This window comes from Erinaceus europaeus, chromosome 15 (assembly GCF_950295315.1).
Source record: "Erinaceus europaeus chromosome 15, mEriEur2.1, whole genome shotgun sequence".
In the NCBI taxonomy this organism is placed as follows: domain Eukaryota; kingdom Metazoa; phylum Chordata; class Mammalia; order Eulipotyphla; family Erinaceidae; genus Erinaceus; species Erinaceus europaeus.
This window is the reverse complement of record NC_080176.1, coordinates 609345-624838: the sequence shown is the minus strand read 5'-3', so window position 1 is coordinate 624838 and position 15494 is coordinate 609345. Positions and strand designations below refer to the sequence as shown.

General features: G+C 60.9%; 1 protein-coding gene across 1 annotated transcript; it reads right to left on the bottom strand.

Moving 5' to 3' along the window:
- Positions 1–299: 299 nt before the first annotated feature.
- On the bottom strand, positions 300–14745 carry TVP23A (trans-golgi network vesicle protein 23 homolog A). Its single transcript, XM_016192248.2, has 6 exons — positions 14699–14745; positions 14518–14594; positions 3442–3586; positions 2183–2272; positions 1896–2024; positions 300–710 (listed from the first exon to the last, which is right to left on the bottom strand). Exons 1-6 carry the CDS (start codon positions 14705–14707, stop codon positions 558–560), a joined length of 603 nt encoding a protein of 200 aa, XP_016047734.2. The 5' UTR covers positions 14708–14745; the 3' UTR covers positions 300–557.
- Positions 14746–15494: the final 749 nt, after the last annotated feature.

The window sequence follows — 15494 nt, the reverse complement described above, 5'->3', positions numbered from 1 at the left end:
GGAGGCCTGCGAGGGGAAGCTGGTCAGCAGGGCCTGCTGTCCTCACAGTAAGTGCTGTGATCTGCAGGCACTGGCTCCCCTTTTTGTCTCTGAGTTTCAGCCACTCATTAATAAGAGAACTGGAGCATTGTCTAGCACGTCACACCAGGAGTCAGACTCAGGATGCGGACGGACAGTCCATGGCTTCATCCACAAGCCCTCCCAGGCTGACTGTACATTTAAAACCACCTCAGATCCTACCTCAGGGTGAGGAGTAGCAGTCATGTTTGACCCCACTTAGATGAGGCCCTTCAGGTCCGACTCGCAGACCCATTAGGAAGAGGAGGGGGACAGAGCCGGGCAGGGTCCTGGCCCAGTACCTCGGAGAGGCCGGAGGGCACTGGAGAAAGCTCCAGGACTGTGCTGTCTCTCACACTTTCTCTGAATGACCAAGTAGCCCTCCGGTCAAGGCCACTGAGATGAGAGGCCTCTGGAGGCGGACGGGCTCTGGCTGCACAGCAACTTGGAACCCCCACCCTGGGGTGCTCTGCCTGCAGCCTGGCTGGGTGGGGACACCCTCAAGGCCCCCCAGCCCCTCTCACCGTCTGGAAGACTGTTGGGGACAGGAAGCTGGCAGCCACCCTGCCCACGTCACCGTCGCTGCCCAGCTTGCACAGGACGTAGCCACAGAGGTTGGCGGCCTGCAGGCACAGCCCAGCCAGCACCAGTGCCTGTGGGCAGAGAACAGGGCCCGTGGGCGTGCACCTGCCACCACCTGCCACGCCCACCCTGAGCGTGGGTGCATCATCACACAGCCGGCTCGGGGTGAGGGGTTGCCCAGAAAGGCAGCCTGTCCCAGACAACGTGTCTCCCTGTGGAGTGAACTGGGTCCTCACAGCCTGGCTTGTTACTACCCAGGGAGAGCTCTTTCAAGAAACAAAAAAGAGGGAGGCAGGCAGTAGCGCAGCGGGCTAAGCGCAGGCGGCGCAAAGCGCAAGGACCAGTGTAAGAATCCCAGTTCGAGCCCCGGGCTCCCCACCTGCAGGGGAGTCGCCTCACAGGCGGTGAAGCAGGTCTGCAGGTGTCTGTCTTTCTCTCCCCCTCTCTGTCTTCCCCTCCTCTCTCCATTTCTCTCTGTCCTATCCAACAACAATGACATCAATAACAATCACTGCAACAAAACAAGGGCAACAAAAGGGAATAAATCACTGAAACATCTTTTTTTATTTGCCTCCAGGGTTATTGCTGGGCTCAGAGCCTGCACCATGAATCCACTGCTCCTGGAGGCTATTTTTTCCCCTCCTTTTGTTGCACTTGTTGTGGTTATTGTTGATGTTGTTCACAGTGAAGCAGGGCCAAAGGTGTCTATCTCTCCCTCCCCTCTCAATTTCTCTTTGTCTCTATCAAAAAGGATTTGTCATGTAGTCACAGAGCCTCAGCGACAACACCGGTGGCAATAATACTAAGGAAAGCCTGTTCTAAACATTATTCATACAAGCCAAAGGCGGAAGCAGCCCAGTGTTCGGCCATGGCTCAGTGAACTAGTGTTCAGCCCTGTGCAAACAGTACTGGCACAGGCTGGGGAGACAGGACAGTGGCTCTGCAACAGACTCTCCTGCCCGAGTGTCCAGGTCCGGCCCCCAGCCCCATCGTTGGGCAGAGCTGAGCAGGGCTCTGAGTGCCACACGTGACAGCAGACAGACCTTGGACACCAGCTGTGGAGCCACGAGCCCACAGGGCATCTCTTACAGGAGCTGAGCCGGACGGGAGTCACACCAGGGCCTGACCCCAGGCCTGGCTGCGGGCACCACCCCTCCCTGGCTCACGGGCGGCTGTGAGGACCCTGTACCCCGTCCCCAGCCGCTGTCACACACGGACAGGAGCCAGGGCCCCGCTCTGCAGGCGCCAGGCCTTACCAGCCACTTGAGCTTGAGGGAGAAGAGGGCGCTGAACAGGAACACCGTCCAGATGAGGGGACAGATGACCAGGCCGAGCCAGAAGATCCGGGCCTCCGCCTCCGTGGCCGCCCCACGGCGGGGAGAGGCCTGTCCCGGGAGAGGCCGTTCCAGAAGCCAGTGGGGAGGGAAGGGGGAGCACCGTCCCTCCCCCCACGCGGCCAGCCCAAGAGGACCCTCACCCCGGGCGCAGAGCACCCCCTCACCGCCCGTCATGTCTCCCTGGTTGAGACCTCCCCAGCTACCACCTTTCTGGCTTCAAAAATCCAGTGGCTTCTTCCATCTTCATCTATCTGATTCCACCAGCGAAGACCCACCATGAGCCGTCCGGTCACGTTCTGAGGGACAGGAGAGCCCCGCCGTGCCACAAGGAAGGCCCAGCTTGCCGTGAAGGGTCCCTCCCCCAGCAGGAAAGGGGGGCTGGGCAGTGGCGTCTTTTCCTGTGTGTGTCTGTGTGTGTGTGTGTGTGTGTGTACACTTTATTTTTGGGGTAGACACAGATCAAGATGGAGAAGGGTGGTGGAAGGAGACAGGGCCAGGCAGTGGTGCACCTGACCGAACACTCAGATTGCCTGTGCAAGGACCTAGGTTCAAGCCCTCGCTCTCCACTCGGTCTCCAGGGGACACTGCACAAGTGGTGGAGCAGGGCTTCAGGCGTCTCCTCTCTCTATCTCCCCTTCCTTCTTGATTTCTGGCTGTCTCTATCCAATAAAGATAATAAAAATAGGGAGTCGGGCAGTAGCACAGCGGGTTAAGCGCACGTGGCACAAAGCACAAGGACCGGCTTGAGGATCCCGGTTCGAGCCCCCGGCTCCCCACCTGCAGGGGAGTCGCTTCCCAGGCGGTGAAGCAGGTCTGCAGGTGTCTGTCTTTCTCTCCCCCTCTCTGTCTTCCCCTCCTCTCTCCGTTTCTCTCTGTCCTATCCAACAACAACGACATCAATAACTACAACAATAAAACAAGGGCAACAAAAGGAAATAAATATATTTTTTTTAAAAAGATAAAACAAAAAAGAAGCTGCTGGGAGAGGTGGCTTCACCCTGCAGGCACCAAGGCCAGCGATAACTGGTGGCAGGGAGGGAGGGGTACCTGCAGCCAGCTCACCGCTCTGAAGCCTCCCCCCTCCCCCGCTCCCCCATGCAGATGGGCCCAGGGGTGGGAGTCTGGGCCCCACACCTGGGAACTGTGGTCCACAGGCAGTGCCAGCCTGGCCGGGTATTTAGCTTCTAACTAAGCGTATGTGAGTGTCCGTCCGTCTCTGTGTGTACACGTGGCACGGAAGCAGGTGCGTCACCCAGAGCCCTACTGCACCTGGCCACAATGTCACACGACACCAGCTGAGAGTTCTGCCCAGGCAGACTCCGAGGCCACATGGCGCCACCCCCCTCACGTGTCTGCACCCTTTCTCAGGGCGGGCTGGGGACTTGGAGGCCCGCTCGGTGCGCTCGGTGCGCCCTTCCCACCCGCGGGGAGCCTGCCCCCCAGAGGCGCCCCCGGCCGGGCCTACCTTCACAGACCAGAAGTCGAAGGACAGCAGCAGCAGCACGGTGACGAAGCAGCCCACGGAGCTCTTGCTGAACCAGTCGCAGCACACGTAGGTGACGATGGCAGCCACCCGGAAAAACAGGTGGAAGAAGGCGGCCACGGGGTGCCTGGAGACAGGTGGGCGCCTCAGCTGGGCCCGGGGAGCCCTGCCCCCTCTGACTTGCCCGCCAGGAACCCAGGACTTTCCCCACTGGCTGAGGTGGTGCTGAGAACCACAGTGGTCCCGATGTGAGCTGGCTCTCGTCCTCTGAGCCCTCAGACGTGAGGGTGCGAGGGTGGCCCCTAGCCCTGCATGGCCCGAGCTTCTCTGGAGCCCAGCACAGTCCGAGGGCCCACCGGCTCAGCGGGGCAGAGCGGGCAGGGAGGTGGCCAGTGGGTGATACAGGCCCGTGGCTGGCACCTGGGCACACGTCACTTCCCGGAACCCCACCTTCATCTGTTTAAAAGCAGCAGCAGGTGTGCTCCACTGAGCGTCACGCCCCCACCTACAGTTTCTACTGACCTTGAGACGCAGAATGCGAGACAGCACAGTGCCACCCACCACCCATGGCACCCCACGAGAACGGTGCCAGTTCTCGAACCCGGGGCTTCACACACAGCAAGACCTGTGCTCAGCCAGGTGAGTCTCGTGTGTTTAGTTGCTATCAGAGTTACTGCTGGGGCTCAGTGCTGCAGAGGCTCCAGGTGACCTTTTTTCTAGTCCTTTTTTTTTTTTTTTTTTTTGCCTCCGGGGTTATGGCTGGGGCTCAGTGCCTGCACTACGAATCCACTGCTCCTGAAGGACATTGTTCTCATTTTGTTGCCCTTGTTGTGGTTATTATTATTGTTGTCACTGCTGCTGCTGTTGTTGGACAGGACAGAGAGAAATGGAGAGAGGAGGGGAGAGAGAAAGGCAGACACCTGCAGACCTGCTTCACAGCTCGTGAAGCGACTCCCCTGTTGGTGGGGAGCCGGAGGCTCGAACCGGGATCCTTGCACTGGTCCTTGTGCTTTGCGCCATGTGGCTGCCACCCGGCCCCCATTCCTTCCTTCCTCTTGACAGCACGTAGGAGCTGAGGAAGCAAGAGATCCCCGCAGCCCTGCTTCACTCCTAAAGCTGCTCCCTGCAGGTGGGGGGTGGGGCGGGGCTTGAACCCGGGTCCCTGCACACAGTACTGTGTACACTGGGCCAGGTGCGGCCAGGCCCCTGGAGTAACACTCTTCACAGAGCCCTGCATGCCCCCCCACGCTGGCCCAGCACCACCAGATGTGACTCCACAGGGTAAGAATGCTTCTTCCACGGGAGGTCGGTTTAGCGTACAGCCAGATGGAAGGGGGCACAGCCAGGAGAGACACCACTGCACACCCACCATGTGGCGCCAGGGCTGGAACCCGGGGACTCAAGCCTGGTCAGGCGTGCACTCTACCGGGTGAGCCCCTCCCCGTCCCCATACGTGCAAGAGGCAGTGGGTAGAGTATTGCTAAGTACTTCAGGCCATGTCGACAGCAGCCCGGGATGGGGGATGGCGGGGGCCAGTCGTCCTGAGGGGGCGAGGCGGAGCCAGGCTGGGGTGGGAGGCACCCCGGGGAGGCCAAGGCTCCGTCTGCTGTGACGCCCAAAGGAGCAGGCGCCCCACCCACCCACTGCTCATTGAGCTTCCTGACACGGCCTGATGGGAAGGCCCGACACTGGACACAGCCTCACATCGAGGGAAAGGGCTCAGCTGGGAGAGTGCAGGACTCCCCCGAGGTCCTGGAGCCACACACACCAGTGATGTTCCGCCCTCTCCCTCTCGTGTGAGTGCCTCTCTGTCTCTCTCCTGAAACAGCCAAAACTGTCTCTGCAGATAAAACCAGACGCAACTGGGGGTAGTGCAGCGGGTTAAGCACACGTGGTGCAAAGCGCAAGGATCGGCGTAAGGATCCCGGTTCGAGCCCCTGGCTCCCCACCTGCAGGGGAGTCGCTTCACAGGCGGTGAAGCAGGTCTGCAGGTGTCTGTCTTTCTCTCCCCCTCTCTGTCTTCCCCTCCTCTCTCCATTTCTGTCCTATCCAACAACGAATGACATCAACAACAAAAACCACAACAAGGCTACAAGGGCAACAAAAGGGGGGAAATGGCCTCCAGAGCAGTGGATTCAGGCACTGAGCCCAGCAATAGCCCTGGGGGCAAAAAAAAAAAAGTCTGCCGCAACTACACTGAACTGTAGACCTGGGGCATTCCAGAAGGCTAGACGCTTGGGAGTCACTTAGGCCATGTTCTTGCTTCCTTTTTTTTTTATTTTTATTTTTTATTTTTTGCCACCAGGGCTATCACTTGGGCTTAATGCCGGCATGAGGAATCCACCGTTTCTGGTGGCCAGAAACGGTGGATTTCCCTTTTCCATTTTTCTTCCTCGTTTTAGATGGAGAAATTGAGAGGGGAGGGGGATAGAGAAGGAGAGAGACAGGGAGACACCTGCAGCCTGGCCTCACAGCTTGTAAAGCTTCCTCCCTGGCGGAGGAACCTGGGGACTTGAACCAGGTTCCTTGCGCACAGTGGCTGCCGGCAGTGCTTCCATTTCACCTGAAGCCTGACTGAGTCCTTCTGTCTTCATGCCGTTCTCCCCTCACCGTGAAGAGAGTCCCTCAGCAACGGAGAGGCTCCGGGTAGAGCCGCCACTGCAGACGGTTCTGCCCACCCCCACCCCCCACCCCCCGGCACCTTTCCCTGAAGATCCCTGAGATGACTGGCCCCAGCGTGGGCCCGAGCAGGAGGAAGGCTGGGGACAGTGTCTCGCTGGGGGCCGGGCGGCGGCACACGCAGACACACAGGCTCGCAGCACGTTCCCCTCTAGGGCAGAGACCTGGAAGCTGAAGCCTTCGAATAAATCCCCTGCTCACCCACTTCTTTTCTGGCTGTGGCTTCCTGAACTAAAAAGCAGAAAAATTCCAGTTACTGGAAAGTTCCAGGTGGCTGATGGGGCTAGCTGGCCGTGGGCAGTGCTGGGGCGGGGGGATGACAGCGGCTCCGCCAGGCCGGGTCAAGCGGCAGCTCTGAAAAGGGCGCCACACCGCAGGCCCACCCAGTCCTCTCGTGGGTGAGCAGGCTGCCCCGCTGCCCCAGGGACTCTGAAGCTGGGCTTCTCCTTGGAGAGCTCCCACGGCACAGGGCCCCCAGTGCACACGCCCAGCACCCACACGGTGAGGACTGCTGCTGTGTCCTGTCCTCATTCTGGGCTCAGAGCTCAGCTCCTGCTGTCCCGGGAGGCAGGGGCAAGGCCACACCAGGAGGACACCCTGCCCAAGGGGCTCACTGTCCCCCAACATCCCGAGCGCCAGCTGTGTGCTCGGGGCCAGGACGCCTTCGTGCCGTGCACACATGTGGGCTCAGGCTGAGTTGTGGCCACGCGGCTATGACAGACCCAGGACTGGACCCAGCCATTCTGGCCCTGACGCTGCCTCGGCCAGTGTGCTGGGGGCTCGGGGACACTGCTGGGGGACAGGGTGTCACAGGGTCTTGCCGCTCTGCCGGGCAGGGCTTGGCAGGGGTCGGGCCTTTGGTGCTGCTGGCACACGCAGCACAGATGCCGGTCGCTAGTCACCACAGGGCCGGGGAGGGAGGACGGCCACACGGGCTGCAGGGCGGGGTGGGCAGCGTGTCCAGGTGACCTGCTTCAGCTTGGGGATGGGCCGTGCGCCCAGGCCTCCTGGTTTCGCCCCCCACGCCCAGCCTCAGCCCGGGCTTCCCCACTCACAGCATCTGGGAGGCCCCGGACAGCAGCCTCCCTGCCCTGCCTAGGGCTCCCGGCAGATGTGGCCTCAGCCTCCCCACCCAGCCCTGTGGGGTCCCTGCCTCAGCGCCACAGCAAACATTTCCGCAGGGATGGAAGAGTCAGGCCAGCGGTCGTGGGCCACACAGACCCCGCTGTCTGGGGCTCCTTGGGGACAGAGGTGGCACTGCTGAGCCCGCATCTGCCACCAAGCTCCAGGGCTGCCTCCCTCAGTGCTGGTGCACCCAGGAAGCACCTCGAGCCCTTTGTTTATCAGGTAACGTGGGGGACGTGTTAGTGTCCCATCTGTCACTCTCTGGCTGATGCTGGTGCTGGGACGGAACCCGGGGCCTCAGAGCCTCAGGCAGGAGAGTCTCCCCAGCCCACCCTGAAGCTCTGTACTTTATGTTTCTCTCAGGCCGAGGGTGAAGGCCAGGAGGGTTGGCAGGCCGGGGGCCGAGGCTGGGGGCCGAGGCTGGGGGGCCAAGGCCAGGGGCAGAGGCCGGGGGCTGAGGCTGGGCAGGCCAGGGGCTGAGGCCGGGGGTCAAAGCTGAGCAGGCCAGGGGCCGAGGCTGGGGACCAAGCCAGGGGCAGAGGCCGGGGGCCGAGGCTGGGCAGGCCGGGGGCTGAGGCCGGGGGTCAAAGCTGGGCAGGCTGGGGGCCAAGTCAGGGGCAGAGGTCAGGGGTCAAAGCTGGGCAGGCTGGGGGCTGAGGCTGGGCAGGCCGAGACAGGCCCAACCTGGGGAAATGCAGGAAGGGCAGACTTCCCTCTGCTCACCATGCTTCTCCCTGTTTCTGCCCTTTCTTTGTTTCTAAGTAGATTTGTTTAAGATTTATTATTGGGGGAGTCGGGCTGTAGCGCAGCGTGTTAAGCGCAGGTGGTGCAAAGCACAAGGACCGGCATAAGGATCCCGGTTCGAACCCCGGCTCCCCACCTGCAGGGGAGTCGCTTCACAGGCAGTGAAGAAGGTCTGCAGGTGTCTATCCTTCTCTCCTCCTCTCTGTCTTCCCCTCCTCTCTCCATTTCTCTCTGTCCTATCCAACAACGACAACAATAATAACTACAACAATAAAACAAGGGCAACAAAAAGGGAATAAATAAATAAAATATAAAAAAATTAAAATAAAATAAAAAGATTTATTATTGGACAGAGACAGAAATTGAGAGGAGGGGGATATGGAAAGGGGGAGACACCTGCAGCGCCCCTTCACCACTTGTGAAGCTTTCCCCCTGCAGGTGGGCCTTGCGCACGGTAATGTGTGTGCTTAACCAGGTGCATCACCAGCTGCCCCCCTTTCTTTTTAAAGAAACACCCCAGGCTCGCCATCAAAACGCAAGGAGGAATACCACTCAGCTGTTAAAAATGGTGACTTCACCTTCTTCACCTCATCTCGGACGCAGCTTGAAGGAATCCTGTGAAGTGAGATCAGCCAGAAAGAGAAGGAGGAAGATGGGGTGACCCCTCGCACAGACAGAAGTGGAGAAATCAGAGCAGAACTTGGGTCTGGCGTCTTGCACCAACGTAAAGGACTCTGGGGTTGGGGCGGTTAGAGTTCAGGTCCTGGATCATGACGGCAGAGGAGGACCTGGAGCGGGTCGAGCTGTTATGTGGAAAACTGAGAAATGTTCTGCATGTACAGCTATTGCATTCTTCTGTTGACTGTAAACCGTTACCCCCCAATAGAGAGCTTTGAAAAAAACGCAACGAGCCCCTAGGGACTGGGTGAGTGGGGCTGTCTCCCCGGGACACCTACAGCCCCCCTGGGCACAGACACAGCCCCCCCCCCCAAACCTCAGAGTTTTCAAGAGAGACTCAGAGAAGTGAAGCCGGGACTCACGGCCTTGGGTGACAGCACTGGGCAGCACCGGGCAGCACCATTCACAGTGACCACAAGGCGAAACCCCCAGATGCCCAGCCTCACCACCTCTGTCTCTGAAAAGTTGGCCTGGAGCAATGGAGCCCCAGAGACGATGAAGGAAAAATGTATCAGAGACGAAAAGTGCCGGTGAGAGTGGGCTCTGATGGTGGGGAGGTGGACTGGTCCAGCCCAGGGGTGTCTCAAGCTACTGAAACTCCCTCTGCCGGGGCCAGGGAAATAGGCCAGTGTGACAGCACCAACGTGCACGCCCGAGGCCCCAGAGGTCCCAGGTTCAGTCCCCACCACCACCTTAAGCCACAGCTGAGCAGGGCTCGTTCTCCCACTCTCAACCTTTTATTCTGTCTCTCTCATAGATGAATCTAAGCATGCTGAACCCATGTGACTCAGCAATCCTACTCCCAGGTGTCTGTCCTGAGAATGCAAAAACACAGACCCAAAAAAAAGATGCGCTCACGCACAACAGCAAAGACACGGAAAACCACCATCACGTCGAACACGCCACCGTCACGTGTACGGCATTCCACCGATAGTCTACAACAGCCGAGATGCAGAAGCAGCCCACGTGCCCAGGAATGGCGAGGGCGCGGAGAGGAAAGGGGTTGTGGGCAATGCACACGACGGGGAACTACTCAGCTGAGGAAAAAGGTGAGAGCCTGCGTCTGCTGCAGACAGCACGAGGGACGTTAAAAAAAATCCTGGGGCAGGGTGGTGGTACCTGTTTCAGCGTGTGCATTACCGGGCACAAGGAGCCAGGTGCAAGCCCTCCGCCCCCACCTGCAGGGGGTGCTTCAGGAGTGGTGGCGCAGGGCTGCAGGGGTCTCTCTCCCTCTCTTTGTTAATTGTTATTTATTTAAAAAAATATATTTATTTATTTTCCCTTTTGTTGCCGGTGTTGTTTTTCATTGTTGTTGTAGTTATTGTTGTTATTGATGTCGTCATTGTTGGATAGAACAGAGAGAAATGGAGAGGGGAGGGGAAGACAGAGAGGGGGAGAGAAAGACAGACACCTGCAGACCTGCTTCACCGCCTGTGAAGCGACTCCCCTGCAGGTGGGGAACCGGGGGCTCGAACCAGGATCCTTAAGCCTGCCCTTGCGCTTTGCCGCCGTGTGCGCTTAACCTGCTGCGCTACCGCCCGACTCCCTGTTTTTTATTTATTAATGAGAAGGGTAAGAGGAGAAAGAACCAGACCTCACTCTGGCACATGTGCTGCGGGGGATGGAAGCCAGGACCTCATGCTTGAGAGGCAAACCCTTTATCCACTGCGCCACCTCCCAGATCACTCTCTCTCCCTTCCTCTCAATTTCTCTGTCCAAAGTAAATATTTTTAAATCAATAAAGCTTTATGGACCGGGGCATGGTTTTGCGGCTGGAGGAGCACGAGGACCCAGCTCAGTCCTAGCATCACACGTTGTGTGTGTGTGTGGGGGGGGGGGGACTCTCAACCTCTCACCCAGTTGCACACTGGTCTCTAAAAGATGAAGAAGTGGAGGCTGCCTGTCACACACAGCCCGGAGCCCAAGCTCTCCACAGGTGTCACCCACCCCGTTTACTCTCCCCCAAGGCCCCACCTCTACGCCTGGCACTCACCGTGCCACCACCCGACTGTGCTCCCGCCAGCACTCAGGCCCCGTCTAGATGCCGACACCAGGCTGCCTCTGACCTATGCTGGCGCACAGAGCCACCTGGCTCAGCCTGGGCCCTCACCTCCGTCGGCTCCCAGTCACTGTGTCAGCTCCCTGCGGGCAGGCACCAGCCTGTCTGTCCTTCACCTGTCCTAGAACAGTGTCCGGGGGATGGGACCTGGGGGGTGGGGGCACATGACAACCAGCATCTCTCAAGGAGGAGTGACTCCAGCCATCTCTGCTTGTTATTACTGGGGGCCGGGTGGGGCCCCTAGCGGCCAGCGCTGCTCTGCCCACCCCCCAAGGCACAGGACTGTCCTTGACGCAAAGACAGGACAGAGCACTGGGCAGAGCAGAGGTCCCCAGCGTATCCCGGGACTGTCTGCCAGAGCCGCTCTGGTTCCCCATCCCCACCCCACCCCCCCGCAAACAGATACATCTGGAAAAAAACACTGTGTCCAGACCCACACGGAGGCGTGAGACACAGATCCAGGCCCCTCATCCTCCTTCCCCCAGTGCCGCAGGCCCGGAACCCAGGAGCCAGCCTGCTGCTCTCTGCACGTCCCAGTGGCTCTCCCCCCGTGGCTCTCCCCCAGTGACTCTCCCCCCAGTGACTCTCCCCCAGTGGCTCTCCCCCCAGTGACTCTCCCCCAGTGACTCTCCCCCCAGTGACTCTCCCCCCAGTGACTCTCCCCCCAATGGCTCTCCCCCCAGTGACTCTCCCCCCAGTGGCTCTCCTCCAGTGGCTCTCCCCCCAGTGACTCTCCCCCCAGTGACTCTCCCCCAGTGACTCTCCCCCCAGTGACTCTCCCCCCGTGGCTCTCCCCCCGTGGCTCTCCCCCCAGTGGCTCTCCTCCAGTGGCTCTCCACCCAGTGACTCTCCCCCCAGTGACTCTCCCCCAGTGACTCTCCCCCCGTGACTCTCCCCCCAGTGACTCTCCCCCAGTGACTCTCGCCCCCGTGGCTCTCCCCCCGTGGCTCTCCCCCCAGTGGCTCTCCCCCCAGTGGCTCTCCCCCCAGTGGCTCTCCCCCAGTGACTCTCCCCCCAGTGGCTCTCCCCCAGTGACTCTCCCCCCAGTGACTCTCCCCCAGTGACTCTCCCCCAGTGGCTCTCCCCCCGTGGCTCTCCCCCCAGTGGCTCTCCTCCAGTGGCTCTCCCCCCAGTGGCTCTCCCCCAGTGACTCTCCCCCCATGACTCTCCCCCCAGTGGCTCTCTCCCCAGTGGCTCTCCTCCAGTGGCTCTCCCCCCAGTGACTCTCCCCCCATGACTCTCCCCCCAGTGACTCTCCCCCAGTGACTCTCCCCCCAGTGACTCTCCCCCCATGACTCTCCCCCCACTGACTCTCCCCCCAGTGGCTCTCCCCCGTGACTCTCCCCCCAGTGACTCTCCCCCCATGACTCTCCCCCCAGTGACTCTCCCCCCAGTGACTCTCCCCCCAGTGACTCTCCCCCAGTGGCTCTCCCCCCAGTGGCTCTCCCCCCAGTGACTCTCCCCCCATGACTCTCCCCCCATGACTCTCCCCCCAGTGACTCTCCCCCAGTGACTCTCCCCCAGTGACTCTCCCCCAGTGACTCTCCCCCCAGTGGCTCTCCCCCCAGTGACTCTCCCCCAGTGACTCTCCCCCCGTGGCTCTCCCCCCGAGGCTCTCCCCCCAGTGGCTCTCCCCCCAGTGGCTCTCCCCCCATGACTCTCCCCCCAGTGACTCTCCCCCCAGTGACTCTCCCCCCAATGGCTCTCCCCCCAGTGGCTCTCCCCCCAGTGACTCTCCCCCAGTGACTCTCCCCCCAGTGACTCTCCCCTCAGTGACTCTCCCCCCAGTGACTCTCCCCCCAGTGGCTCTCCCCCCAGTGGCTCTCCCCCCATGACTCTCCCCCCAGTGACTCTCCCCCAGTGACTCTCCCCCAGTGACTCTCCCCCCATGACTCTCCCCCCAGTGGCTCTCCCCCCATGACTCTCCCCCCAGTGACTCTCCCCCAGTGACTCTCCCCCCAATGGCTCTCCCCCCAGTGGCTCTCCCCCCGAGGCTCTCCCCCCAGTGACTCTCCCCCCAGTGGCTCTCCCCCCATGACTCTCCCCCCAGTGACTCTCCCCCCAGTGACTCTCCCCCAGTGACTCTCCCCCCAGTGGCTCTCCCCCCAGTGGCTCTCCCCCCATGACTCTCCCCCCAGTGACTCTCCCCCAGTGACTCTCCCCCAGTGACTCTCCCCCCAGTGGCTCTCCCCCCAGTGGCTCTCCCTGGTGCTGGATCTCGGCTGATCAGCTGAGCAGGAAAATGTCCCTCTGGTGAGTTCACGGTCAGTGCAGCTTATGCAATCGAACCACGTTAAGCAGAAAAGCAGATGGGGAACTCAGGGGAAGGGGTTCACTTCAAAACATGTAATTCTGAGCCCTCATCAAAGAGAACTGAAATTTCTCTAGTTCCCTGATTCTGTGGGTTCCTTTCCTTGGTAGTCGTGGACCTTCCTTAAAATCAAACAATTGGCTTTTGGTGAGACCTGCTTATATGTCACATTTCTACCCTTTAAAAAAATACGTCTTAAGAGTGAGGGGGCTCGGGGCAGTGTAGACCTGCTCCCTGAAGTCCCCAAGGGCAGGGTCTGGTGCAGGGTCTCCACTGAGCAAACTGACTTCCAGAGTCACAAAGAGCCGGCCCGGGAAAGTGCGTCTTTCTGTGAGCGACTCTGTGTGTGTGAGTGTGGGGGGGTGAGGCTGAATCTACCGCACCACCATCAGCCAGAGCTGAGCAGGGTCCTGGCTGAAAAAAAGAAGAAAAGAGAAAAGAAAAAGAAAACAGAGCAACTACTATAGAAAACAGTACAGAAGTCGCTCAAAAACTTTCAAGCTGGACCACCATACACACCAGCAATTCTCCTTCCAGGTCCTTATTAAGTAACATTGAGGCCGCGCGGTGATGGGCCTGGCTGAGTACAGGTCACCATGCGAGAGGACACTGGGGGTTCAAGCCCCCACTCCCCGCCTGCAGCGAAGCAGGGCTGCAGGCTTGTCCCCTCCCCCATTTCCCCTTCCCTTTCAATTTCTATCCTATCTAATAAAATAGAAAAAAAAACCTGCCCCAGTTCTCAGCACTCTCACTTCCTCTGGCCTCCAGCCTCTGGCCTGTCCCTGCACCCATATGCTTTCATCTATCCTGATCAGAGCCCTGCTCAGCTGCCGGGCTCGAACCTGGAACCTCTCGCATGCAAGTCCTGGGTGCCGCCACTGCTGGGCTGTCCCACAGCTGCTGGCCACACAGTCACACGGGGCCTGTGGTCCCATCCTGGGCAAAGTGTCTCCCTGTGGAGTGGAGGGGGTCCAGGTGACCAAACCACACAGCCTAGGGGCTGGCTTGTTCCTACCCAGAGACGGCTCTCTCTTTCTCTCTTTAAAAGAAAAAAAAAAAAGAAAAAAGGGCGGGGGTGGGGGGGTAGACAGCACAATGGTTATGCAAAGAGACTCTCCAGCTTGAGGCTCCTGGTCCCAAGTTCAATCACCATCAGCCAGGGCAGAGCAGGGATCCGGTGAAAGAAAGGAAGAGAGAGAGAAAGGAAGACAAAAAGAGAGAAAGAAAGGGAAGGAGAGAGAGAAGGGAATGGAAGGAGGTCTTCTGGAAAGGGAGGGTCAGGACTGCGGGCAGTGCCCCTCCAGCTCAGGGGTCGCGCGGGCAAGAGGTGGGGGGACACCGGGTCCGTGTGCTCTGGGGGGTGCAGACCCAGGCCCCCAGCCGATTCCGTGGGTTCAGGGCCCCTGCCCAGCCCCCGCCCCACCTGCTCTCCCCGCTGTGGGGGCGCCGCCCCCAGCCCCACCTGATCTCCGCTCGGAAGGCCAGCTCCTCCTCGTGGCCGAGGTCCAGGGACACGTCCTCCGTGTCGTCCACCAGGGCCTGGGGACAGGGCGGTCAGGCCCGTCCTCTGAGCCCCGCCGGGACCCCAGGCTTCCTCCTGCTCGCGCCCCCCCGCCCAGCCCCAGGCCCCAGCCCCAGTCTACCTGCTTCATCCTCCGACTCACGTCTCCTGGGGGAGCTCTGCGTAGGTGGGGGGCTCTGCGCAGGTGGGGGGGTCTGTGCAGGTGGGGGGGGTCTGTGCAGGTGGGGGGTCTGTGCAGGTGGGGGGGTCTGTGCAGGTGGGGGCCTCTCTGCAGGTGGGGGGGGTCTGCGCAGGTGCGGGGGGTCTGCGCAGTTGGGGGGTCTGCGCAGGTGGGTGGTCTGTGCAGGTGGGGGGTCTGTGCAGGTGGGGGCCTCTCTGCAGGTGGGGGGCTCTGCGCAGGTGTGGGGGTCTGTGCAGGTGGGGGCCTCTGCAGGTGCGGGGGGTCTGCGCAGGTGGGGGGTCTGCGCAGGTGGGTGGTCTGTGCAGGTGGGGGCCTCTCTGCAGGTGGGGGGTCTGCGCAGGTGCGGGGGGTCTGCGCAGGTGGGGGCCTCTCTGCAGGTGGGGGGTCTGCGCAGGTGCGGGGGGTCTGCGCAGGTGGGGGGTCTGTGCAGGTGGGGGGTCTGTGCAGGTGGGGGCCTCTCTGCAGGTGGGGGGCTCTGCGCAGGTGTGGGGGTCTGCGCAGGTGTGGGGGGGTCTGCGCAGATGGGGGGTCTGCGCTGGTGGGGGCCTCCCTGCAGGTGGGGGGGTCTGCGCAGGTGCGGGGGGCCTCTAAGCAGGCGCGGAGGGGAGCTCCCCGCAGGTGCAGGAGGGTACTCTGCGCAGGGACGGGGGCGGGGGGCGGGCGTGGGACTCGGCCGCAGGGTCTGGGGCTGCGGGGCGGTGCGGGGCGCAGCGCGCAGGCGCGGACGGAGTGGGGG

Coding starts and splice junctions, on each gene's coding strand:
- TVP23A (XM_016192248.2), bottom strand. Junction 2,273..3,441: donor TCGACTTCTGGTCTGTGAAG/GTAGGCCCGGCC, acceptor CCTGTCCCTCAG/AACGTGACCGGACGGCTCAT. Junction 711..1,895: donor CCCTCAAGCTCAAGTGGCTG/GTAAGGCCTGGC, acceptor CTCTGCCCACAG/GCACTGGTGCTGGCTGGGCT.